The sequence below is a fragment of the Entelurus aequoreus genome, linkage group LG23 (genome assembly GCF_033978785.1).
Source record: "Entelurus aequoreus isolate RoL-2023_Sb linkage group LG23, RoL_Eaeq_v1.1, whole genome shotgun sequence".
Lineage (NCBI taxonomy): Eukaryota > Metazoa > Chordata > Actinopteri > Syngnathiformes > Syngnathidae > Entelurus > Entelurus aequoreus.
This window is the reverse complement of record NC_084753.1, coordinates 13,627,976-13,655,973: the sequence shown is the minus strand read 5'-3', so window position 1 is coordinate 13,655,973 and position 27,998 is coordinate 13,627,976. Positions and strand designations below refer to the sequence as shown.

The 27,998-nt window shown below is 38.3% G+C and overlaps 1 protein-coding gene across 1 annotated transcript; it reads left to right on the top strand.

The window, feature by feature from the left end:
- Nucleotides 1–27,682, top strand: nfkbie (nuclear factor of kappa light polypeptide gene enhancer in B-cells inhibitor, epsilon). Its single transcript, XM_062034927.1, has 6 exons — nucleotides 1–657; nucleotides 12,759–12,861; nucleotides 17,482–17,692; nucleotides 17,855–17,943; nucleotides 23,347–23,595; nucleotides 27,124–27,682. The coding sequence occupies exons 1-6, from the start codon at nucleotides 359–361 to the stop codon at nucleotides 27,190–27,192; spliced, it is 1,020 nt and encodes a 339-aa protein (XP_061890911.1). The 5' UTR covers nucleotides 1–358; the 3' UTR covers nucleotides 27,193–27,682.
- The last annotated feature ends 316 nt before the right edge of the window (nucleotides 27,683–27,998 follow it).

Here is a 27,998-nt window from a genome sequence, read left to right as displayed (position 1 = left end):
CTGGTCCAAGATGACCGGGGATTCCCCGCCTGACAAAAACAGCTCCGCTCTTCACATGTCGTCCTCTTCCTCTTCTTTCATTGCTCGTACGCTCCCCGCCCGGAGGAAGTGCTGCCGTTACCGGATACCTCGACAACTAACCCAACCGCTTCTTGTTCGTAATGAGCGCGGCAGCAGCGTGTGTAGAAAGTTTGAAAGGAGCCGCTAGCACGTCACAGTAGTCGTCTTTTGGGCATGAAAGGCGCCAGCCTGACGGTCTTCAGGCTGTCCTCGGAGTCCCGGTCTCCGGCGGTGACCCCCGCCTCCAGCCGTTAACACCACCCGGGGAACAAGTGAGGGGATACCCGCCACCAGCAGCATGGCGAGCGGCGACTGTCGCAAAGACGACTTCCCCGAGGATAGCCGCGTGGACTCGGGCATCGACTCCTATCGCTCCATGCTCAAGTCGGAGGATCCGAGGACCGAGCTCAGCGGGCCCAGGGACAAGCTCCACCCCGCGGAGGAGCGCTTGGACTCGGCCTACGGCTCGGCATCGCTGACGGTGGAGAGCCTGTCAGACATAGTTGAGGGCTGCACACTGGAGCCAGCGGCACCGAGCTCCGGACTCTCAGAACCGGAGGAGAACTTAATCACGTCTATTACCGAAGATGGAGACACGTAGGTTTTTTCATTCTGTTTGTTAACTCTTTTGGAGGACCAAACGTGTACACCGGGGGGGGGGGGGGGGAGTCAAAAGTGCGGCTTGGGGGCCATTTATGGCACTAAAAAAACAAACATCTAAACTAGGAAAAAAAACAACAGTTAAAATGGGTAAACAAGATCAAACACCGAACTAAAAGATGACTGATTGATTGATTGATTGAGACTTGTATTAGTAGATTGCACAGTATAGTACATATTCTGTACAATTGACCACTAAATGGTAACACCCGAATACGTTTTTCAACTTGTTTAAGTCGGGGTCCACTTAAATTGATTCATGATACAGATATATACTATCATCATAATACAGTCATCACACAAGATAATCATCAGAGTATATACATTGAATTATTTACATTATTTACAATCCGGGGTGTGCAATGTGAGGGTGGGGGGGGGGTTAGGTTTGGTTGTTATCACTCCAGTCATCAACAATTGAGAACAGAGAAATGGACATTGAAACAGTGTAGGTCTGACTTGGTAGGATATGTACAGCAAGTAGTGGACATAGAGAGAGAGATCAGAAAGCATTAAAAAAAGTATCTACATTTGATTATTTACATTTGATTATTTACAATCCGGGGAGGGTGTTAGTTTAGGGTTGAAGTTGCCTGGAGGTGTTCTTTTATTGCGGTTTTGAAGGAGGATAGAGATGCCAAACATGCAGGCTGTTTGATGTATCTAGTACAGAAGTGTCCTAAGTGCGGCCCAAAGCTCATTTGTCACCGGCCCACGGTACGATTGTTAGCATTCTAATGCTATCTTTTGTTTTGCTAATTTTGCAGGTACACACCTCAGTGAATAATACCTGTTAGCATGCTAACGCTAATATGCTAGTCCCCTCCCCACCCCCCTCCCCCAGCTAATTTTGTATTTTATACACCGCAGTCATATTTTGGTACAGTGGTTTTTAACCTTGTTGGAGGTACAGAACCCCACCAGTTTCAAATGCGCATTCACCGAACCCTTCTTTAGTGGAAAAAAATAATAATAATAATTTCAAATTCAAGAGAAAGTTATATGTTTTTGGTAACACTTTAGTATGGGGAACATATTCTAAGTAACGAAGACTTAAATTAGAGTTTTTTGGACACTAGGGGAGGTTAGGGTTAGGGTCAGGGTTAGAGGGTTAGGGTTATAATAAGGCCATGCCGAATAAGGCATTAATAAGTACTTAATAATGACTAGTTAAGAGCCAATATGTTACTAATTTGCATGTTAATAAGCAACTAATTAATGGTGAATATGTTCCCTTTACTAAAGTGTTACCATGTTTTTTTACTGGTGCACAAAATGAACCGTGCATGAACATCACCTTGTTCAAACAACAAAACCAACACAGTGCATAAACTCGCAACAAATTACACACCTGCAAATCAGTCTGACTTCTGCTTTTGCCGTATGCGTAATACGCCGATAGGGAGAAGTTTTTATTTACACGATGAGTCGGGTGTGTTTTTACCTCCGCCGAACCCCTGAGCCCGACTCACCGAACCCCTAGGGTTCGATCGAACCCAGGTTAAGAACCACTGTTTTAGTGCTTGATGCATGCTAACATTAGCAGGCTAGCATTAAAAAAAACCTCAGGTACACATACCAGAGTGATATGTTTTGGTACTTTTAGCATGCTAACATTAGTCTGCTAAATTGTTCAGCTAATTGTTGTAATCAAATTGTTTTCCACTAATGCTAACTTGCTTTCATAGTACTGTTAGCATGCTGGCTTTGTCTAGCTAATTTTTCTCATCATTTTTTGTTATTTGGCCAGCATGCTAACGTCATATATTTTTGTTTTTCCGCTAATGCTAACTTATCATAGTACTGTTAGCATGCTGGCTTTGTCTAGCTCATTTTTCTCTTCATTTTTTGTTATTTGGCCAGCATGCTAACGTCATATATTTTGTTTTTTTCACTGATACTAACTTGTTATCATAGTACTGTTAGCAGGTTGGCTTTGTCTAGCTCATTTTGATCATCATTTTTTGTTATTTGGCCAGCATGCTAACTGTTAGCATTTTGGTTCGGCTTCACCCCCGATCTAGTACAACTACTTAGCATACAGTATCTGTTGTTAGAATGAATCCTTCTTGTGCACTGATGCAAGTATACTGTAGTTGATAAAAAACACGATAAAATCATATCATCTTGCCGTGCACTTTTCTACTAAGAATGCAGCAAATCCAGAATAGATTAATTTATATCCTTTTTAGTAAGGATGCCGAAAAAAAATTTAGTCACATCGGAATCGCAGCGATTCTTTTTTTTTTTTTTTACAATTTTGATTTTATTTACCGTATTTTTCGGAGTATAAGTCGCTCCGGAGTATAAGTTGCACCGGCCGAAAATGCATAATAAAGAAGGAAAAAAACATATATAAATCGCACTGGAGTATAAGTCGCATTTTTGGGGGAAATGTATTTGATAAAACCCAACACCAAGAATAGACATTTGAAAGGCAATTTAAAATAAATAAAGAATAGTGAAGAACAGGCTGAATAAGTGTACGTTATATGAGGCATAAATAACCAACTGAGAACGTGCCTGGTATGTTAACGTAACATATTATGGTAAGAGTCATTCAAATAACTATAACATATAGAACATGCTATACGTTTACCAAACAAACTGTCACTCCTAATCGCTAAATCCCATAAAATCTTATACGTCTAGTCTCTTACGTGAATGAGCTAAATAATATTATTTGATATTTTACGGTAATGTGTTAATAATTTCACACAAGTCCCTCCTCAGTATAAGTCGCACCCCGGCCAAACTATGAAAAAAACTGCGACTTATAGTCAGAAAAATACGGTAATGTCATTTTCACTTATACCAAAAAACTTTATAATCATTTGATTTGACATTTTACATGCAAGCCGATATCATCTGATACTTGTTTTTTTTGCCGATATTGGCCCGATATCTATATTGTATCGGGACAGCCTTACTCCAATATCAGTGTGTGTGTGTGAAAGCAGCGGGGAGGGCTTATGAAGACCCATGTGAAGTTGGCCCCCCCTTATCATAGCAAATATTACAATTAAAATTCCAATCGTTTGTGCTGTAAAAATTGTTTGTGCCGTTGCAGTTTTGAAGTTATTCTAAAATAAATTTTCTGACTAGTGACATCATTCGGTCCCCCCTACCCCCCACCTTGTCCCAATTGTTCGTGCTACATTTGTGTAATGTTTTTTTTGGTCAATTATAGTTTTAATGTTATTACCATTTTATAGTTTTTATGTTAACGTTTTATTATTCATAACCAGCCACCCAACTTTGTCAAAATCTCCTCAAACTTGTCCCCATTTGTTTGTGCTAGTTTGGTCTGCAAACTTTTTTTCCCCCCCCTCTTATAGTTATGATGTTAATAATGTTTTATAGTTTTTATGTTAACACTTTATGATTCATAACCCCCCTCCCCCCAACAAAGGCTGGGCGACATGGACGAAAAAGTATATCTCGATATATTTTTACTTAAACTCGATATTCAATATATATCTCGATATATTTTTCGGTGAAAGTATACATATAAAGATATTCATTTTTGAGCGATATTCAGTGAAATTGAAGTGAATGACAACTGTACTGTAAACAGTCAGTGGCACTTTTATGAACCCAGTTAGTCAAGATGGGTATTAACAGCACATGAAATTAACTGTTTAAGTAGTACAGAATTACATAACATAAATAAAATAGAAAAATATTATTTCTACGTAAAATAAATAACATAGCTGTGCGCATAATACAAAATGTATCAAACTCAGATAAAAAAAAATACATCTGCAAGCAGGCACTTTGTGATTTCCCTTCCTGGTTCGATGACCCGCCCTATCTTGCCTCTGATTGGCCTGTCCCTAACCAATCGTGACTCATCATAGTAAACAACCAACCAATCATGGATGTTCTTATACGTGCAAGCACGTCTTGGAAGGAGGAAGGGGAGGGGTTTAGAGAACAAGGAACACAACAAATAAGCGGCGTTTGGTGATTTTAACGTGAAATAAATTATATCGATATTACGACATTTTCTTAATTCATATCTTGTTTCAAAATGTATCGATATATCTTACAAACTCGATATATCGCCCAGCCCTACCCCGCACCTTGTCAAAATCCCCCCTAACTTGTCCCAAACGTCTGTGCTACGTTTATGCAGCAAAATTGTATTATCTAACTAATATAGTTTTATCATTCGCGATTAAATTTTTTATGTAATTAACGTGTTATTAATCTTAAGCCCCACCCAACCATGTCAAAATTATCCCAAACTATTCAAAAATTTTTGTTTTAAAGTTTGTGCTGGTTTGCACAGCAAATTTTGTGTGTTCATTGTAGTTTTTATGTTGTTATCGTGTAACTAGCCTCATAACATAAAAGCTATAATAGTTAGACAAAATATTTTTCAGCACAAACGTTAGGGGAATTTGGGGAGATTTTGACAAGGTGGGAGGGTTGGTTATAACAATAAAACGTTAATAACAAAAAAAACTCAATAGTTAACAACATTTTGCAGCACAAACAAATGGGACGGGTTCGGGAAGATTTTGACGAGTGGTGGTGCTGGATGACATTGTCAGAAAATGTAATTCAGAATAACTTAACTGTTACGGCACAAACAAAAAATGTTTGCCGCACAAAGGAATGGCAGTGTTGTTTTAATATTTGCAATGATAGCAGGGGCCAACTTCGCACAAGTTCTAGAAAGACGTTAAATGCATATAAAAGCTACTGTAACTCTCTGTGCTTTAAACACAATCATATTTCATATTTCTGCAAACACTGTTCACGAAAGGATAAATATTGTTCCTATAAAAGCGAATCAATTTTCAACTCCTTCTATTTGTTTTTAAATGTCTAAACAACCTCGCTCCAACATATCTCTCCGACCTCCTTCAGCCTTACTGCCCCACCCGATCCCTAAAATCAGCCGATCAGCTGCTACTGATGGTCACTGACACAAGGCTGAAGCTTAGAGGTGACAGAGCTTTCGCCGCTCCTGCTCCCAAGCTCTGGAACAACCTACCTCTGAGTGTTAGACAGGCCTCCTCTCTTCCTGTTTTATGTTCTATTTATTTTAGTTATTTATTTTTTATCGTGCTCTGTTTGTGTTGTGTTTTGTTTGCTCGGTTCTCGAATTATCTTTTAACCTGCCCATTGTACAGCACGTTGGCTACCCCTGTGGTCAATTTTAAATGTGCTTTATAAATAAAGTTGATTTGATTTGATTTAAAATAAATATAATAATTCATTAATTCACCCGCCACAGTGGGAGGTCCTGGAACTTAACCACGTCAGTCGAGGGAATACTCTACCTTCAAAACATGTGGAAAACAGGTTTAAGGTGTGAGAGAAAACTTAACTGTTACTTCCTCTTCATAATAATACAACAATTGCTATTAAAAAAAAAGCCACCGTTGGTAATTACGAGTGAATGCTAATTATGATGCTTAGAAAATTATATATTTCTGTCTTATAATTTGGCTCGTTTAGTGACGTGCTGTCAACTCGACAAACCTTCACTGTGTGGTGGCCAAACTTTTTCCGCTGAGGGCCACAGCCTGACAAATCAATGGATGCCGGGGCCATCTTGGTAGTTTTCACCTTGAAAACCAGTACAAAATAGACTTTGGTTACAAAGAACTAGAAATGCAATTTGTTGTGAATGCTGAAGATCCAAATCCGAATGAAACAGTTATTAGCACGCTGGCCAGATAGCTTTAAGTAACAAAAAATATGACCAAAATGAGCTAAAAAAAAAAAAAAGCTAGCATGCTAGCAGTACTATGCTAACATCTTAACGGTAGCATTCTTACCGCAAGCATTAATGAAATACCAAACTATATTTGACACTGAGGTGTATACCTGTCAAATTAACTAAAAAATGCTAACTGTAAGGTACCAAAATATATCACCCTGTGTGTACTTGAAACAAATATTTCAAAGACTAGCATAGTAACATTAGCAGGCATTAAGCACTAAAATATAACTGAAGTGTACACCTACAAAGTTAGCTAAAGAAAAACGCTAGCATACTAACAAGGGAGGTAAGAGTATGAACATTTCGTATCAAGGTTTTTGTGACCAAAATTATCACGGTTATCATTATTATCACAGTATTTTTGAATGTGATCAAAAAGTACTTGTACGCACAATGAAATCTTTGAACCAGTTTTTTAAATTTTTTAAAACATTTTATAAAATAGATTGACGATTGGGAGCCATTTTTATTTGAATGTTTAAATATTTGTATCTTCTTCCGTTTTAATGAGTAACGTTTTTTTTTTTCTTAAGAGTGTTAAAAAACTTGTTTTTGGCCGTATGACTTCCGGCTAATATATCGTCATGAAAGTTCACTTCCTGTTGTCATTATTCCTTCGAGCGATCGCGTTGTCTAAAAGAGCACAGTCTGTATGTTTAATGTACACAATTGAATAGTTTAGTTTGTCAGACAGCAATCTGCTTATATATATTTCGGGTATATTTCTGCTTATATATATTTCGGGTCTCCCTATGTCTAGCATTAAAAGATTACAGTTGGTACAAAATGCGGCTGCTAGACTCTTGACAAGAACAAGAAAGTTTGATCATATTACGCCTATACTGGCTCACCTGCACTGGCTTCCTGTGCACTTAAGATGTGACTTTAAGGTTTTACTACTTACGTATAAAATACTATACGGTCTAGCTCCATCCTATCTTGCTGACTGTATTGTACCATATGTCCCGGCAAGAAATCTGCGTTCAAAGAACTCTGGCTTATTAGTGATTCCCAGAGCCAAAAAAAAGTCTGCGGGCTATAGAGCGTTTTCTGTTCGGGCTCCAGTACTCTGGAATGCCCTCCCGGTAAAAGTTAGAGATGCTACCTCAGTAGAAGCATTTAAGTCCCATCTTAAAACTCATTTGTATACTCTAGCCTTTAAATAGACCCCCCTTTTTTAGACCAGTTGATCTGCCGTTTTCTTTTCTCCTTTGCCCCCTCGCCGGGTTATTCCGGTTCCGGTGACCATGGATGAGATGCTGGCTGTCCAGAGTTGGGACCCGGGGTGGACCGCTCGCCTGTGCATCGGTTGGGGACGTCTCTGCGCTACTGACCTGTCTCCGCTCGGGATGGTCTCCTGCTGGCCCCACTATGGACTGGACTCTCACTGTTATGTGGATCCACTAGGGACTGTACTTAGAGGGGGGGTTACCCACATATGCGGTCCTCTCCAAGGTTTCTCATAGTCATTCACATCGACGTCCCTTGTGTGGGCTCTGTGCCGAGGATGTCGTTGTGGCTTGTGCAGCCCTTTGAGACTTTTGTGATTTAGGGCTATATAAATAAACATTGATTGATTGATTGATATAAGTTTATATTGGGGTATATCGTTTCTTTATGGAGAAAGACGTTAATGTACGCATTTAAGCTAGCTAGCTTCTCCAGTAAATGAGCAGTATTGCCGGTCCTTTAATTTTGGTGTTATCGGTCATGGTTTTATGATCATTTAAAACGGCAAAACTAACCGTCGGGGGTTGAACCACGGTTTATCAGTACAGCGTTTATTGTTACATCTTTAAACGGGTATCATTCGTCAAGTAACAAAATATTTGACGATGCGGTGTATCCCTGCAAAATTAGCAAAAAAAAGCTAGCTTGCTAATATTAGAATTTTTTATTTATTTTATTTTTATTTTTTTTAACTGTTTGCGCGGACCGTTAAAAATTAGAATAGAATAGAGTTTTACTGTCATCATTACAGTGAACCGGTTCAAAGAACAACAAAATTGGAGCAGATCCCCTAAGGTGCATACACAATCATTTGGTAATATAAATATTATAAAAAAAGAAGATATGTATCTCTTTATATATATTAGAGCTGCAACAACTAATCGATTAAATAGATTAAAATCGATTATAAAAATAGTTGCCGATTAATTTAGTCATCGATTCGTTGGATCTATGCTATGCGCATGCGCAGAGGACATTTTTTGTAATTATTTTTTTATTTTATTTATTTTTTAAAACCTTTATTTATAAACTGCAACATGTACAAACAGCTGAGAAACAATAATCAAAAATAAAAATGGTGCCAGTATGCTGTTTTTTTCTCAATAAAATACTGGAAAGGATAGAAATGTAGTTTGTCTCTTTTATACGATTATTAATCGATTAATCGAAGTAATAATCGACAGATTAATCAATTATCAAATTAATCGTTAGTTGCAGCCCTAATATATATATATATATATAAATATATAAATATATCCACACACATGCACATGTACATACATATGCATATATATACATATACACATATAACATTAAGCTATGGGTGTTTTGGAATTTTTCATATTCAACACAAATATGTCCAGAGAAATTTTAAGATCATTTTTAAGTATTTATTTGAGTACTCAAATAACATCAGATTACGAAGGAGAGAGGGTTTTTGCTGCGGAAAAGAGAAGAGCAAAAGCGAGAGAGAGACAAAGACCTCTTCAACAACTTTATAACTTTTTTGAATATAAGGAGGAGTTGGGGCACCACTTGCGGTCTCCTGGGAGGGGGAGAGAGAAGACGATGGGCGAATACAAGCTCTATCTGATTGTGGATAGCAATGTTTTGGTTAAGCACTGGGTTGGCAGTTAACATCAATCATAAAAGAAACCCATTTGGAGAGTAACATTTGACTGAAAAGACAAATACGACAATAATTTAGTGATCAACCAACATCATACCAGTCTTTGTCCTTGGAGAGAGTGGGGGTTTGGAGACATCCTGAATGGGCTCTAAAAATGGACAGGCCATAAAAGTGTCTCATTTTAGGACAAAAAACAGGCCAATGTAGTGAAGACAAAGCTGCACACACAAAGTGTTAGACTTAAGTTGTGGTTTTAGACATGAGATTACTGAAATATTAATATGGCCGTTACACGGGCCGCACTTTGGACACCCCTGCTTTACTGCTCACTAGGTGGTGCATTTGCATGGAATTTATGTCTACTTTTATCATGGATACAAAACACACTCTGCAGAGAGATGTATTGAACTTTAGGCAGAATAATGCATTTACCAGCAGATTCATAGCTGCTCAAACCACACATGCCCGAAAGAACATTCAATTAAAGGCGGTTCAAGTTCGTCCGTGAGGCTGGTTTTGAAAGGGGATTTCATGTATTTAGTGAACTTTGGCGTTGTCATGTCTGCAGGCAGATTGCTGTGAGGCTTTTCACTGAGAAAACAGAAGTGAAAAAGACAGGCCTGGACTTCCCCACGCGGTGCAGACAAAGTAGACGCTGTAAAAGGGCGGCGTGGCTTGTTTTTCATCCAAGAACTTGTTCATCAGGATAGCCCGCAGTACTCGTTCTGTAGCGCTTATTAACAAGCAATTTTCTCTTGTTTGCTGTAGACACCGTGCAAAAGGAAGGGTTCCTCGTAACCTGTTTGAACGTCATTTGGCCGCACTGCACTTTTCAGTTTGACTCAATGAAAAGCACACAAACAAACACATACTGTACATACACACACACACACACACACACATGGCCCTTGTGGTGTCCGTCGTTGCTGCCATGTCGCCAGTCTGCCTCGATTGACGTCGCAGCGATCAGTGTCATCGCAGAATTACACAAGCGTTGTAGAGCGTCTGACCTCTTTTTGTTTCCGTTTGCTGTCTGCTGAGCTGCCACATGGTACTGCTCGGGGAGGAGACGCATTAAAACACAAGTTAAAAAAACATAAAAATGAAAATAAAAAGAGCGCATTGCTCGGGCTGGGCTATATGGCTGAAAACTGTATCTCGATACCATTTAATATCGGTCAATATTGATTATTACTGATATTTTTGGAAAATAAGGAGCAGGAGAAAACTATATTAAATGAAATTTTCTTTATTTAAATCTAATTATAATCCCCTCAGCCAGAAAGAAAATGTCAACACAAGCATGGAATAGAATCAATATACACAACATTTTTTAATTACATTGAACACTTAACAAAAACAAAAATAAGGAATATGTAAGAAATGCTTAATGAAAGGTAAGAAAATAATGCAAAGTGTGAAAATGTAAACATAGAGAAACCTGAGAACTATTGTCCGCAGGTTTAGTGCCAGGTAGTTACAACTGTGCTCTAAAGGGTAAGCACGGCTAAAGTGGTGTGGTATTACGGCCCTTGGTTGTCCCCGCCGCCTTGAATAATTTACAGACCACATTGGTCTGTCCTTTTGAAAGAAATCCAAATAAAACTACCATACTGTCAAAGTGACTTTTCCTGTTTTATCCACAATTTTTTCATTTGTACTTTCTCTTCTCACTCCGTGCAAAGAATCCATCACCAGACGACAAGATGGCGAAACCAAACGAGATAGTTGATACTGTAACCTGATTGGCTGTTAGCGTGTCACTCACTGCGATCAGTGATCACTTCCTGCGTTGCTCGGTTACCAAAGAGCGAGTGCTTTTGTTCATGCAACCAACCTTGCTTCGCAACTTCCGCTTTCGTCCAACAAAGAAGAAGAAAATAAATATTGGCATTTTTATCAAACGCGTTTTTTTTATTGATATTGATTACATCCAATACCAAGTAGTTCCAGTGGCAGTATTGATTAGACCAGTGGTTCTTAACCTTGTTGGAGGTACCGAACCCCATTAGTTTCATATATTCGCATTCACCAAACCCTTCTTTAGTGAAAAATAAAATGTTTTTTTTTTTTTCAAATTCAAGACAAAGTTATATGTTTTTGGTAACACTGTAGTATGGGGAACATATTCTAAGTAACAAAGATTTAATTTAGAGTTATTTGGACACTAGGGGAACATATTCTAAGTAACAAAGACTTAATTTAGAATTATTTGGTTAGGGTTAGGGTCAGGGTTAGAGGGTTAGGGTTTTAATAAGGCCATGCCGAATAAGGCATTAATAAGAACTTAATAATGACTAGTTAAGAGACAATATGTTACTAATTTGCATGTTAATAAGCAACTAATTAATGGTGAATATGTTCCCCATACTAAAGTGTTACCATGTTTTTTTTTACTGGTGCACAAAATGAACCGTGCATGAACATCACCTTGTTCAAAGAACAAAACCAACACAGTGCATAAACTCGCAACAAATTACACACCTGCAAATCAATCAGCTGTTGCCGTATCCGTAATACGCCGATAGGGAAAATTTTGTATTTTCACGATGAGTCGGGTGTGTCTCGACCTCCGCCGAACCCCTGAGGCCGACTCACCGAACCCCTAGGGTTCAATCGAACTCAGGTTAAGAACCACTGGATTAGACTGATGCTGATATTGATACTTAACATTTTCAAGATCAACAAATGATTACATTTTCATCACAGTTATAATCAAACAAACACAGGCTGGCAGGGTAACAATATCAATTATATAGCAGCAGCAGCACATGAATGGACTTTTCCAATGAATTGAAATTTCCTTGCAGCCCGATTCCTTGCGGCCCGTGGTTTGGACACCCTGGATTTATATCGTATATCGTTGAATTTGTGCAACCCTCACAAACTTTGCAAGCGGCCTTTCCACTGCTACGGTGTGGACTGAGGGTCACACAGGACGCACTTTGATCATGTGGTTGAGAAAATAGTGCTGTTAAAGAAAACTCATGAACTTGTTGTTATCGCGTTAACTTTGACAGCCCTTTTAAACATTCGCTATTTAAATAAAATAAAATGGAATTAAGTTGTAAAGGAAATGTAGCACGCAACAATTCAACTTCAGACGTCGTGAAGCTGAACTTTTTTCACAAATGTGTGTTGCAGTCTAAATTAAGCTATAATGCTTGGTTCCATTTCCTGTCTGTTGTACACAACAATGCAATGTTTAATTTGCTACAACTTCCTCCATGGGGTTTGAGGTTTCTCTGTTTTTAGTGCTCAATTTTATTTTGGCGCATTTAAAGGTCTCTTCTAGTATTGGTAGTTTTAACTATTTTGTAAGAACAGTGAGTACAGTATTTAGTACTTCTTTCATTCTGCATTTTACATGTGTATGCCACTATTAAAAATACTTGTGTGGGTGTGTGTGTTGGTGTGTGTGTGTGTGTGTGTGTGTAGAATTCTGCACTTGGCCATCATCCATGAGGAAGATTTAATTGCACAACAGTTGATCCAGATATTCCCCAAAGAAGTCCTGGACATCCAGAACAATTTGTACCAGGTAGGTTGTGTCACAACAAGACTAGAAGCTTCCACTGTGTCGCTGCTGTGTTAGCATGTAGATTGTGGAAGTAGGTTTTTTTGTGTGTGTACTTCCAGACAACCATTGTTCCTCTTTTCATATGCAGCCTCTTTGGAACGCGGCTGTAGGTGGTTCCAGTGTTGGCTCACTATAGTGGCTTTCAGTGGAAACTCCCGTGCTCTTCCTCCTGTAGAAATAGAAGCGCGCGGGGAGCTAAGGAGTGAAATGTTATCGTCGTGAAATATGTTCAGGATCAGGTTCTTGCCGGTCGTCGAGGCCAAAGTGAAAATGGAGCGAAGTGACACAATTTGTGAGTGGAAACCTTAGAAGAAGCAAAGAGTCAGCAGTGACTCACTTAGTCCTCTTCTCTTACCCATTCCACTTTGCTTGCTTAGTTTTCTTTTAGTAGTCATTCCAGGGCATTTTACGCTTCAACACTTGAACTTCACCTCCGATCAGTTAGTATGTTGCACCGCTTTGTAAAATGGGTACCTTTTACATTTGAACCGATGCGGTACTAATTCCCGATACCTGGGAATCGATACAGTTACCAATTTTCAGTACTTTTGTGTGACTAATATAGTTTTTGATGATAGAATCTCATTTGCAGCATTTAAAAATGGGCTGACTATGACAACTGCTGTCCAGTTTTTATATCTTGTTTTATTGCCTATTTATTTTCAAGTATGACATTAGGTTGCGATTACAGTTGCAAGTCCAAGACGTTAGGTGGCAGGAGTGTATAGTTTATAGTGTGTTTACTAGTCAGTTCAGTCTTTGCTAAATCCAGTCTTTTGTCCATCCATCATCTTCCGCTTATCCGAGGTCGGGTCACGGGGACAGCAGCCTAAGCAACCTCCTGGAATTCATGCACGTCCTGCATGAGTGTAACAAGGACTATGTAAATGTAACTGTGTCTCCCTAAAGTGTGTATCCTTTTGGAGGGAATATTTTATGTCAGTACAATCACTAGCATTTAATCACTGGGACACACATCTGTGGTAAAGATCCGTTCAAAAAAGTATTGCTTAACTTATCAACTAATTGCTGATTTGACCTGAGCAGCCAGGCCGGAGACACAAGTTTCCAGTTTTGGTTCTATGGTCGTCATCACTCTTTTCCTCTTGGCCACAGGTTGATAAACAGAGCTTTAGTGCAGGGGTGTCCAAACTTTTGGACTTGGGGGCTGCATTGGGCTGAAAAAATTTGATCGATGGCCAAAAGCTGACTGCATGTAAAGTAACTGTAAATGTAAAGTAACTATATACACATACAGTACAGACCAAAAGTTTGGACACACCTTCTCATTCACAACACAACTGATGGTCACAACCCCATTGATAAAGCAATAAATTCCACTAATCAACCCTGATAAGGCACACCTGTGAAGTGAAAACCATTTCAGGTGACTACCTCTTGAAGCTCATCGAGAGAATGCCAAGAGTGTGCAAAGCAGTAATCAGAGCAAAGGGTGGCTATTTTGAAGAAACTAGAATTTAAAACATGTTTTCAGTTATTTCACCTTTTTTTGTTAAGTACATAACTCCACATTCATAGTTTTGATGCCTTCAGTGACAATCTACAATGTAAATAGTCATGAAAATAAAGAAAACGCGTTGTATGAGAAGGTGTGTCCAAACTTTTGTACTGTGTGTGTGTGTGTGTGTGTGTGTGTGTGTGTGTGTGTGTGTGTGTGTGTGTGTGTGTGTGTGTGTGTGTGTGTGTGTGTGTGTGTGTGTGTGTGTGTGTGTGTGTGTGTGTGTGTGTGTGTGTGTGTGTGTGTGTGTACATATATATATACACAAATATGTGTATATATATACACATATATGTATATGTGTATGTATACACATGTATATGTATATATATATACACACGTGTGTATATGTATATATATATACACACGTGTATATATACACGTGTATATGTATATATATATACACTACCGTTTAAAAGTTTGGGGTCACATTGAAATGCCCTTATTTTTGAAGGAAAAGCACTGTACTTTTCAATGAAGATAACTTTCAACTAGTCTTAACTTTAAAGAAATACACTCTTTACATTGCTAATGTGGTAAATGACTATTCTAGCTGCAAATGTCTGGTTTTTGGTGCAATATCTACATAGGTGTATAGAGGCCCATTTCCAGCAACTATCACTCCAGTGTTCTAATGGTACAATGTGTTTGCTCAATGGCTCAGAAGGCTAATTGATGATTAGAAAACCCTTGTGCAATCATGTTCACACATCTGAAAACAGTTTAGCTCGTTACAGAAGCTACAAAACTGACCTTCCTTTGAGCAGATTGAGTTTCTGGAGCATCACATTTGTGGGGTCAATTAAACGCTCAAAATGGCCAGAAAAAGATAACTTTCATCTGAAACTCGACAGTCTATTCTTGTTCTTAGAAATGAAGGCTATTCCACAAAATTGTTTGGGTGACCCCAAACTTTTGAACGGTAGTGTATATACGCATATATATGTATATTATATGTATAAAATATATGTATATACATGTATGTATCTATGTATGTATAATATATATGTATAATATGTATATAGTATTATACTACTATATAATAATAATGAATATAATTGGATTTGAAGAGTATATGAAAGTTCGGCTTTTACTTTGTTTACTTCTGTGACAACCTTTCTTCCATTCATCCATTTTCTACCGCTTGTCCCTCTGTAATCAATCAGAAATATCAAGCAGTTAAAATGCGCCAAACATGGATAAGTATGGAGAGTGTTTTGCATTTTTTCCATCATCCTTTGTAATGTATTTAAATGGGTATAGTTGTGAATTTATTTTGGTGTTTGGACGTTTTTCACAATGTTCAATGAGCAGGTTGTATTATGTGTGACTATGTGTTGACTTTTTGTGTAAGTTGGAATTTTTTATTTTTTTGCAACATGACTAGAGAAGGTTGTTTGCATTGGTCAAATAGGTAAATGCTACACATTATTTCAGTCAGGGCATTATTAAAGGTCATTGAGCTGAACTACTCACGCAGTCCATTAGATCTCAACATAATAGCACTATCAAAATCGTCACGCTGTTAAGATTAATGCAATCTCCCTGTGGGTAAGATTACTTATTAGATTTGGCCCGCGGGCCGTAGTTTGGACACCCCCGCTCTTGTGCTTTAGATGCTTAAACAGATAGGTGAAAGACTCAATATGGATTAAAGTTGTGTGTGACTTTAAGTAGCAGTAGAGTGGAAGAGCAAGTTGACCTTGTATGCTTAATTGTGTTTCATTGTATCCATTAAACCATATCCAATTGTATTTGCAATCCGTAAAGTATGTGAAAATTATGTTTAAAATGCCACAAATTCAGTCAGCCATTTTGGATATTCAGCTCCGAATATTTTCTGTAATTTCCTTAGATTCTACATCACTGTAGTAACACTTCTGCTTTTCTATTATCAGATCAGTCATACTGGAAATATGCAAAAATTGGAAAGAGATGTGCTGTTTATCATTCACAATCTTTTTCTGTAAGTCAAAACACATATGCTTGGCTTTTTTAATGCATTCAAAATTGTAAATGGCTAACAATTGAGTCAACAGATGGAGGGTCCTCTGTTGCGCTCATTATACTCTCTCTAAAAACATCCAGAAAGCGCCAACAATACTCCATTTAAATGTCGTGACCTGAAAATTAACCAAATTTGAGTGATATTGTTATTATAAGCGCCAACACAGACAGACTATTTGAACGGTGCATTCATAGCAGTGAGATAATGCTAGCTTACGCTGCTATTGTTGACACTTTGAGCCTGCGGCTGCTTCTGCTTCGTCTCCAACTTGCTAAAAGTAAATTCTGGATGATAATTCATGCATCTCTCACCTGCGAGTCAACAAATGTGACCATGGACCGACAGGCTGGTAGACTTTCACGTCCCCGAGGTGGCGAAAAAGAAACAAAATGACGCTAGTTGCAGCTACTTTTTTTAACCCTTCGTGAGGATTGTGATTGATTCTTCATCTAAACAGAATAATGTGAGAGTACCGTCGGTCGTCCCCGCAAGAGTGGAAATATTACAGTAAGTGTTTGTTTTATAATGGTTAGTTTTTATGTTTAACAAATAGCAATGCTGCGGATGCTCGTGTCACAATAAAGCTCCATCCGGGTAACAGTCCGCTTTCTAAAACTTACTGCTCATCCTCTTTGTGTTTGGGCTCTAAAATATAAAGTTCTGGATCATACATTTTTCCCAAAGTAATCGTTGTTGGCTCTCACTATGTCAGCTTGATTATCTTTGTTGTTGATGGGGAAGGGATCTGTGGTTCCTAGCGCGACGTCACACGATCACGTGACTGGATTCCTCATTATCTCTCAAAATGGTTAGGGAATCTCTGTGAGATTTCCGCAAACTTTGGAAGTCTTTTGGTGTCATAAATAAGATATATATGATTATAGCTTCAATATAGAGGCAACTTGTTTTTTCACACTACTGGTACTCTAACAGGCACTTTTCTCCTTTAAAAAACGTCTGCATTCCAAATGGACGTACTAGTTGTTTTACTGTTGTTGAGCTTTGTCGGTCAAATGTTAGCAAGTGGAATTGAGCCTGATCGGTGTTTCCACAGAGCCCTTTGCATCTGGCCACCTACCTGAACCTGACAGAAGTCGTGAAGAGCCTGGTTGCCAAAAAGGTCAGCCTTGAGCTGCAGGACCACGAAGGAAACACGGCGCTCCACGTCGCCTGCCACCACGGCCTGACCATGTGCGCCACGGAGATGACCGGTGAGGTTTCCCCCAGCAAACTGGAGTTGGTCCTGGAAACCCAAAACTGGAGAGGTGAGGTACAAAAAAAAAAAAGAGGGTGCGCTGCTTTGCTTCAGCGACCATGTTTGTTATTTTTGTCTGTTATTCTTCTGGTGTCAGTTTGAATGTTGTTGTGGAAAACCACTTGCTGTACATGTCTGTCCCACGTCTTAAACCACACATTTCTACCTGCAGGTCTCGCCTGTCTTCACCTCGCTGCTCTCAGCAGGCAACACCAGATAATGAAGCTGTTGATGAAAAAGGGCGCCGACCTGAATGTCCAGGTTAGTCTCATTCTGATAAGATCTTTTTTTTAAACTGTGGCTCCACTGGAACCGTGGCTCTGTCAGTTTAATCAAAAGGAAGATCGCTGGCCTCTCTCGTCATCGCTGTCAGAGCACAGCAGTTTGTAGTTTTGATGCAGAAGTGCAAGAGATAACAGTTTTACTGTCTATGTCTAAATGTGCTGCATTCAGGGCCTCCCTGTCCGACACGCGGTAGAGATATGATGTTTCGCAACGCCTCTTAAAGGGGAACTATGATGATTGTATTATACCTATATTTTAAAACACTTCCTTGTGGTCCGCAATCTAGATCAGGCGTGTCCATTTGCGGCCCGTAGCAAAACATTTTAACGGCCGGTGGCACAATCTTTAGGATTCCAATGGATGAAAGCTTTTGGGGGGGAAATTTTGCAGGTATACACCTGAGCGTCAAGTATTTTGTTACCTAATTTTATAGGTACATGCTACAGCAGTGGTTCTTAACCTTGTTGGAGGTACCGAACCCCACAAGTTTCATATGCGCATTCACCGAACCCTTCTTTAGTGAAAAATTAAATGTCTTTTTTTTTTCAAATTCAAGAAAAAGTTTTGTTTTTTTACTGGTGCACAAAATGAACCGTGCATGAACATCACTTTGTTCAAAGAACAAAACCAACACAGTGCATAAACTCACAACAAATTACACACCTTACACACATTACCATGAATTGATTAACGTGGACCTCGACTTAAACAAGTTGAAAAACTTATTCGGGTGTTACCATTTAGTGGTCAATTGTACGGAATATGTACTGTACTTTGTAAACTGTACTGTTTCATATAACGTATTCTCTTCCTTTGCAATCTGCTAGTAAAAGTTTCAATCGATCAATCAAACAACCTGCAAATCAGATGGAAAATTAGAGGGAACATTGTTTGGGGGTATCCATAATACGCTGATAGGGAGAAGTTTTCATTTACACGATAAGTCGGATGTGTCTTTACCTCCGTGGCGGAGGCTCCGCTGAACCCCTGAGGCCGACTCACCGAACCCCTAAGGTTCGATCGAACCCAGGTTAAGAACCACTGTGCTAGAGTCACATTGGGTACTTGATGTATGCTAATGTTGGAATAAAAATTTAAAAAATTTTAGTTATACATCACAGATTAATATATTTTAGTACTTGACGCATGGTACAGTTATTATTTTAGCATGCTGGCTTTTTTAGCTAATTTAGCAGGTTTACACACCAGTGTCATTTATTTTGGTATTTCATAATGCTAACCGGAAAACATGCTATTGCTAGCATAATACCGTTAGAATTATATCTTTAGCTAATTTTGCGTATATTTTTTGTTACTCAATGCTATTTGGCCAGCGTGCTGACTTTAAGCATTTCAGTTCGGCTTTGGCTCTTCAGCATTCACACGAAATTTCTACCGAAATTGTATTTTCTAGTTCTTTGAAAAAAAATCTAAATAATGTACTGGTTATAGAGGTGAAAACTACCAAAACTCATTCTTTGTTTTGGAGGCATTCCAAGATTGCAAATGAAACCATGCTCCACCCATGCCAAAAGTATCATAATTTTCATTTGAAAATGTACACTGTTTAAATGTATATTTTGAAGTCATAAACGCTATTTTTTTTTCTAGATTGGGTTGAAAGTACTAAAGATTCACTCGGTCACAACATTAGGTACACCTGCACACTTGCTGATTGAGTCAGACTGCATGAAAAACAGCTGCTTTTAGAAGAGTTAATGCTATTGCATTTTGCACATGCCAGGATTAGAGGAACATAATACTTTATCATACCTTCTTGCGGACAGCTTTACCTAATGTCCAAACAAGCACATCCACCTCGCGGTGACGTCACGATGTAGCCGGACTGCAAAAGCCCCGCGAACAGAAACATGCATGCAAGCTCACACCAAAAATGCCTGAACCATTTTGGATTTGACGCTTTGGCATTGTTTAACAAGCGTGCATTGTAACATTGATGTCAGAAAAGACGAAATTCATCATAGGTGCCTTTCAAGTGACCGATGGTAACCGATTTGCAGTTGTGAGCGGTTCGCTTGCGAGATGTTTTCATATGCAAATTGCCAAATCTGCCTCATGTGCGGCACACCTGACTGGACTGGAGCCACAGCGGCTAAAAAAACAAAAAATGAGCCAGAGTCAAATGGAACATAGCAGATTTTGGATGTTCTGATGTGGATCTGTAAGGCAGTTCAGGTGCAAACATCCCAGGTACAATATTTTACCTTCACATTCTTACCTTGTGCTAATTTTTATTGTAGTCTCTCGTTTATTGCGGCTGATTGGTCCCAAGCCTGACCGTGGTAAACAAATGTTTGCGAAGTAGGATTTTTATTAATAAATCAAATATTTTCATAGTTGGAGCATAACAAAACTGTTTACGACTTTCTAAATGTTTTTTTTAATGTAGGTAGAGCCCTCTAAACATGAAATAACACCATATTTTCCGGACTATAGCGCGCCCTATAAGCCGCACCCACTAAATTTGAGGAAAAAAAGTATATATGTTAGCCACATAGGACTATAAGCCGCAGATATATACGTTGTGAAATTAGTTATTTACCAAAAAGATTTTGTAAATGTTTATTTGCATACTTTGTTTCCAAACGGCTGATCAAACAAAACAGAAGTCATCGTCAGGGACTCTCCAATCAGCTAAACAGACTCAATAACTCCAGGTTAACGTTTTTACGGTATAGCTCGGTTGGTAGAGCGGCCGTGCCAGCAACTTGAGGGTTGCAGGTTCGATCCCCGCTTCCGCCATCCTAGTCACTGCCGTTGTGTCCTTGGGCAAGACACTTTACCCACCTGCTCCCAGTGCCACCCACACTGGTTTAAATGTAACTTAGATATTGGGTTTCACAATGTAAAGCGCTTTGAGTCACTTGAGAAAAAGCGCTATATAAATGTAATTCACTTCACTTCACAACGTTTTTGTGATTTTACTGAGGATTTGTGAAACTGAAACAATAATAAAGATACTGCCATTGTAAATTAATAATACTAACACAGTCACTCGTGAGCGTGTTAGCATATTAGTTCATGCTAACAACGCTTCCTTGATTACATTACAATAGCACATACAAATATGCATGGAAACGCTCCTACAGACATCACACATTGAATGTTTTAGTAAGTAAGAACAGTTTTAGTTATGTTGTTAAAGTTACAAACGCTGCTTGGAGTGATGAATGAAGACTCCTTTCGAGTAGAAACGCTATGGACGATTAGAAGATGCAACAGCACTTGTACTTCCCCGTTCAACGCTCTAAAAAGAAGAGCACTGCAGCACCTACAATGAGTGAACTCGTCCAAAAGGTGGCAACATAGCACAAACAATAACACATCTCTTCAATATCTTTGCTTGTTTTTTTTTTAACTATTTGCATTACGACCGTCAGCGAAGAAAAATCCATAAATTAACCGCACCGTTTTATAAGCCGCAGGGTCCAAAGCGTAGGGAAAAAAGTAGCGGCTAGTCCTGAATTTACGGTAATCACATGTACATTCGTTTCACCCAATTTAGTAGCCTTGAGTATGTTCTACTGTAGTTTACAGTACTTACTGGTAGCCCGAGGATCCTCCAAGCGTCACTGCTATGGCAGTCACCAGGCCACTACAACTACCATACTTTGTCACATCCTGAGTAATTCCTCTAAGTTTGAACTGGGCTTCCATGTGCTGAAACCACTGGCATAAGTTGTTCTTGAAAACTTGGTCAGCTTGCGATTCACAGCTACAACCATTAGCTGTGTTGTTAGCATTGAGTGTCCCGCGTTTCCTTTAATACATATAATATATTCAAATATTTAGTCCAAACAAATTTTTATTAAAAAAATATATGCGATGTAGTGAAGCTGCAATATTTGAGGCGCAATGTGTCGAGGGACATTTACATTACATTTTATTCTTCATTTATTATTTTATTTGTTATTTTTTCAGAATTGTTAATATATATGTATAGAATATTTGCATAATTTTTATTGTGCCACAACATTTTTAGGCGAGGATAAATTCAAAAATAGCGATGTCACTGTCTATACACATGGAATGTTGACAACTAGAGCAGGGCTTCTGAAACTTTTTTTTTACCTCTGGGCCCATCTTGTCCACCATAGAGAGGCCCACTCAGATATTAACACTGAGATGGTAATATTACTCTTGATTTAAAGTGTATTGAAAATGATTTAAATAATTAAAGCATGTGTTAATCACAAAGATTATTATCAATGCTTAGGTCAGGCTGATTACAAAAATAATAATAATAATTGAATATACTGTATACAAAGGGACTCATAAACAGTGATGAAAAATACACTTACAATTATGCAGTTCTAAAATTAATACATTTTAACTAAATTAATCATAAGAAAATGATTAAAATAAAACAGATCAAATCAAAGTGCAAATGAAAATACAGCTTCACCACTTTAGTTATAATTTTTGCGCTTAAGAAACTTCTCTATGACTTTAGCTCCAGACTTCTTTTTTGTTTTTTATTGTCATTACTGCCACAAGTGATGGAAAGGTGTATTACAACTGAGTACCGCTGCGGCCCATACGGACCACAGCTAAGAAAAACATATTTTGGAGGGCCGCTCGCAACCCAACAATGGGCCCCAGCCCTATGGTTAAGAAACACTGAACTAGAGTATACAGTAAATTGGATGTGTACATTTGAATTATTCTATTGTAAAGCTTATCTTATTACTGTTTCTAGTGATTGTTTATTTGATACAAATGAGTTCTAAAAAAAAAAAAAAAAAAAGATAAATCAAGAAATAACACAACAAGCCAGTCTTTTAGGACCGGGGGCCTCCCGATGCAATCCTGCTTGGAGCCCCAATTGGGCCGGGGGTGGCCCTTGATGCCCTTATGCAATACTGATACCAATGCGAGCTACATATTATCACTGAGATATGATTTTGATTAAAGGGGAAAATTCCCATTTAATAATTACTTGTTAATTTAATACAACTGTTGGTTAAAAACAAAGTGATGCATCATATGTGTGACTACATTTTTAAATAAATATTTGGATTATCGTATTTGGATTATCAGGAATATTTTTAAGAATTTTAAATTTACAAAAATTAATTGGCTAACAAACATTTTTGAATTGTATTTCATTTTTTATTTAAATGGACTGTATTGTGTATAGTTAACTATTTTTAACTGCTTAGCATACACAAATATGAAGAATCTCAAAGTGACTTTCCATCCTTTCATTTTTAAACGTTATGATACGCCTGATCTCTCGTAAAGTTTTGCACTTTTTAAATAATTTTGATGCCAAATATACCAACGGGAGCAAAATCTCCCTGGCGAAGATAATGAGCCAAAAAGCCAATCACCTCCATGTTCAAACTCCCATCGCAGGAAGGAACCAGCGGCAAAACGCCTCTCCACCTCGCCGTCGAGCTGCACGACGCCGCATTGGTGAAGCTGCTGCTGAGCAGAGGAGCCAACGTGGACGCCGCCATGTACAACGGCTGCACGCCGCTGCACCTGGCCGTGGGCAGGCAGGACGCGGCCATCGCACACCTCCTGTGCCAGTCGGGCGCCGACACCATGCTGCGGAACATGGAGGACGAGACGGCCTTGGACCTGGCCGATGGCAACGATGATGTAAGCATTGATAGCAGACAGGGATGTGGTAGCGATATCGGTCCGATATCAGCAAGAAAAACGAGCATCAGATTATGTCGGCTTGCATCCAAAATGGCCGATATAAGATACGATACAAGCAGTTTAATTGGACTGGACTGCCTGTTAACATTGGAATATCCTCCAATAAGCACACATCTTTTTTTGTACTCTAATTTGATCAAGTCATTCACAGAAGGTAAATATGCTAGGCTATAATAATAATTACAAAAGTACACTTCATTCATTAACGGTGTTACAAAAAAGATCAGTTAGAATAATACATAATGTTGGATATAGAGAACATACAAATCCTTTATTTATTGAATCGAAGATACTGAAACTCCACGACATAGTGAATTTGCAAACAGCTAAAATTATACACAAAGCAAACTATAGCCTGCTACCCAAGAATATACAACAATTCTTCTCAAAAAAAGAGGAGAAATATAATCTTAGAGAGAAATGTAATTTAAAACATTTGTATGCACGTACAACACTTAAGACCTTCAGTATATCAGTATGTGGAATTAAATTATGGAATGGATTAAGCAAAGCAATCAAACAATGTACTAATATGATCCACTTCAAGAAACTCTTTAAACTTAAAGTGTTTACAAAGTACAAAGAAGAAGAATATTGAATTTATTTAATTAATCCATTTTTCACTCTCAAAATAATCTTACTTATCTCATCATATGAAATGTAACTTACTTCACCAATTATTATTTATTTATTTACTTTTATTGTGATTACTTATGGAGTATATTGTGAATAAATTGAGAACAGGAAGTGAACAAAAAGTCTTAGCAACTGTTATGTAAAAGAAAAGGGGGTAGGATTAAATAAGCTCTGCTTCTTCCTACTCCTTTTCAAACATGTTGAAAAGAGAAACTGGAAATTGTGATGTATAATGTTGTATGCTTGCATGTTCGAAATAAACTCAAACTCAAACTCCCAGCAGGCACAAGACATTTATACAATGTTGATTATATACGTACATGTCCTTTAAAACTGACTTTGAAACGACGTTGCAAAATAGTTGTATTTATAAATTGAGACATTGTTGATGTCTTACGTTGGATCCACGTTGTTGGTTGGGAAATGACCAAAATTCAATGGTCAAATCAACGTCACTACCTGACATTGAGTAAACGTTGTCACAAAGCATGTTGTTTCAACGTTGTATTTGTGTTGTAGAATATTGGTTGAAAAATGAGCAAAATTCAATGGTCAAATCAACATCAGAACCCAACATTGAATAAACGTCAAAAAGCATGTTGTTTCAACGTTAGGTTTGAGTTGCTCAACATCAAGACTTATAATTCAACAAGTTCTTAACGTTGTTTTAATGTCTTGTGCTTGCTGGGCTAGGAGCTAGCAGCTACGCAACAGCTAAGCACACAATAGCACACAAGCTAGACATATGTAATAAGTGTCCCTAATTAAACAATATAGTAGTCTAAAACGTTTGTCAATATAAGCAAGTATCAAATAATTATAGTTGCATATTACAGTGGAACCTCAGCCGAACGAGACGTAGTGTCTTCTCCTCCGCTGTGAAATAAGTCTGCCTTTGCATCTTTTTCCAGAAAATTCCAGTCTCATCAGAGTTAAAAATTTTCTGTGGTATGAAGCCTGCTTTCTCAATCTCTTCAATACGAGTAAGCGCAAAATGGCTGTCAGCGGGACACAAAATCAATGAATGAATCATTCGTACACAGAGACGTACTTGGCTCGAACTGATAGTCCGTAAAACTTGGCTCGAACTAATAGTTTGTAAAACTTGGCTCGAACTAATAGTCTGTAAAACTTGGCTCAAACTAATAGTCCGTAAAACTTGGCTCAAACCAATAGTTTGTCAAACTTGGCTCGAACTAATAGTCTGTAAAACTTGCCTCAGAATATCCATCCATCCATTTTCTACCGCTTGTCCCTTTTGGGGTCACGGGGGGTGCTGGAGCCAATCTCTGCTGCATTCGGGCGGAAGGCGGGGTACAGACTAATAGTTTGTAAAACTTGGTTCGAAATAATAGTGGGTAAAACTTGGGACGAACTAATAGTTCGTAAAACTTGCCTTGAGCCAATAGTTCGTAAAACTTTGCTCGAATTAATAGTTTGGAAAACTTGGCTCAAACTAATAGTTCGTAAAACTTGGCTCGAACTAATAGTTCGTAAAACTTTGCTCGAACTAATAGTTTGTCAAATTTGGCTCAAACTCATAGTTTGTCAAATTTGACTCGAACTAATAGTTCGTAAAATGTGTCTCCAACTCATAGTTTGTAAAACTTGTCTCAAACTAATAGTTAGTAAAACTTGTCTCGAACTCATAGTTTGTAAAACTTGCCTCAAACTAATAGTTTGTAAAACTTAGCTCTAACAATTAGCTTGTAAAACTTTGCTCTAACTAATAGCTTGTAAAACTTGTCTCGAACTAATAGTTTGTAAAACCTGGCTCGAACTAATAGTTCGTAAAACTTGGCTCGGCTCGAACTAATAGTCTGTAAAACCTGGCTCGAACTAATAGTCTGTAAAACCTGGCTCAAACTAATAGTTTGTAAAACTTGGCTTGAACTAATAGTCTGTAAATCTTGGCTCAAACTAATAGTCTGTAAAATTTGGCTCGAACTAATAGTTCGTAAAACTTGCCTCAAACTAATAGTTCGTAAAACTTAGCTCTAACAATTAGCTTGTAAAACTTTGCTCTAACTAATAGCTTGTAAAACTTGTCTCGAACTAATAGTTTGTAAAACCTGGCTCGAACTAATAGTTCGTAAAACTTGGCTCGGCTCGAACTAATAGTCTGTAAAACCTGGCTCGAACTAATAGTCTGTAAAACCTGGCTCGAACTAATAGTCTGTAAAACCTGGCTCAAACTAATAGTTTGTAAAACTTGGCTTGAACTAATAGTCTGTAAATCTTGGCTCAAACTAATAGTCTGTAAAATTTGGCTCGAACTAATAGTTCGTAAAACTTGGCTCAAACTAATGGTTCGTAATACTTGGCTCTAACTAATAGTTCGTAAAACTTAGCTCGAACTAATAGTTTGTCAAATTTGACTCGAACTAATAGTTTGTAAAACTTGGCTCGAACTAATAGTCCGTATAACTTGCTCGTTCAAATAGTTCGTAAAACTTGGCTCAAACTACTAGTCCATAAAAGAGGGGTTCGTCAATCGAGGTTCCACTGTACTTAGATCACAAAGTCTCCAAGGCAGAAACATATTAGAAAGTACCCAGTAACAAACGTGTCCGCATCATTCATATTGCCTTGTGACCTTGACTCAATGGCCACTAAGTGTCACCAAAAAACTATTACCACTTTACTTCTACTTAAAGACAATATAAGTCCATTCCAGACGGTTATATCGCAATAAAGATGTGTCTTTTTTCTGCTGATATCATATCGGATCAATATTGACCGGTATTATATCAGAAGAGAAAAAGTAGTCTGTCGCCGAGCTAATAAACACAGTACTTTGTTGAGGTAACACTCTGTTGTGTCTTTCAGATTCTGGCCTTATTTCCATTTGACGACGTTCAGATATCGGGGAGGTCGGTGGTCAGCGTGAACTTTTGAGCTGCACCGCAGACTCCTTCAAGACGAGTCCGAGGATTACACCGCCAGCAGCTGTTTGTACTATTTCTGATTGAACGGTGTATTTATAAAGCTTCACCTAAACGTTATGTCGCAGGACAAAGCTAGGTAGATTTCTGCTTCACCATCATCCTCCACCTGAACACTGAAAAAGCAACATGTCTGACACCCTGCATGCTCCTTCCTGTCACGGTCTTGATTCAAACCTTTCACACGTCTACCTCTTTCTCATCGACAGTTTTGCTGCCACTCAAGTTTCCCGTTTCAGTCCTAAGTTTTGTTGGGCTGCTTTATTAAAAGTGCAGCTTTTCCACTGTCGCTATCACGCCACTCATTATAGATTTATAATATATGATGTTAAAATGCGTGGCGTTTAGATTTCCGCTTTTTGGGTTTATTGCACTGGCCTGTTTAGATGTTAAAAGCGATTTTATGCTCATTTATTTTGTAATAAAAATGGATTTTGAGCTGATCACGCTATGTCCCGTGTGTGAAAATGTTATTTTGTTGTCTGAAAGTCCTGCACACGAAACTTTGATCCAGGAAGAACGAAACGAGACAAGTCATTTGTAATTACATAGGTCACAATAACCCAGTGCTTCTTAATTATTTTCTGGGAAAACAAAAAAAACATTTGGCGCCCCGACTATAAATAGCATCATTTGTCTATACAATTGTTATAAGTACACCTCTGCATTACAGTGCATCCTTATTAACAGTAAATAAATATGATCAACTTACAACAAAGAATAACTTTATTAACATTGTTTTGGTCTGTAACAGAAGAA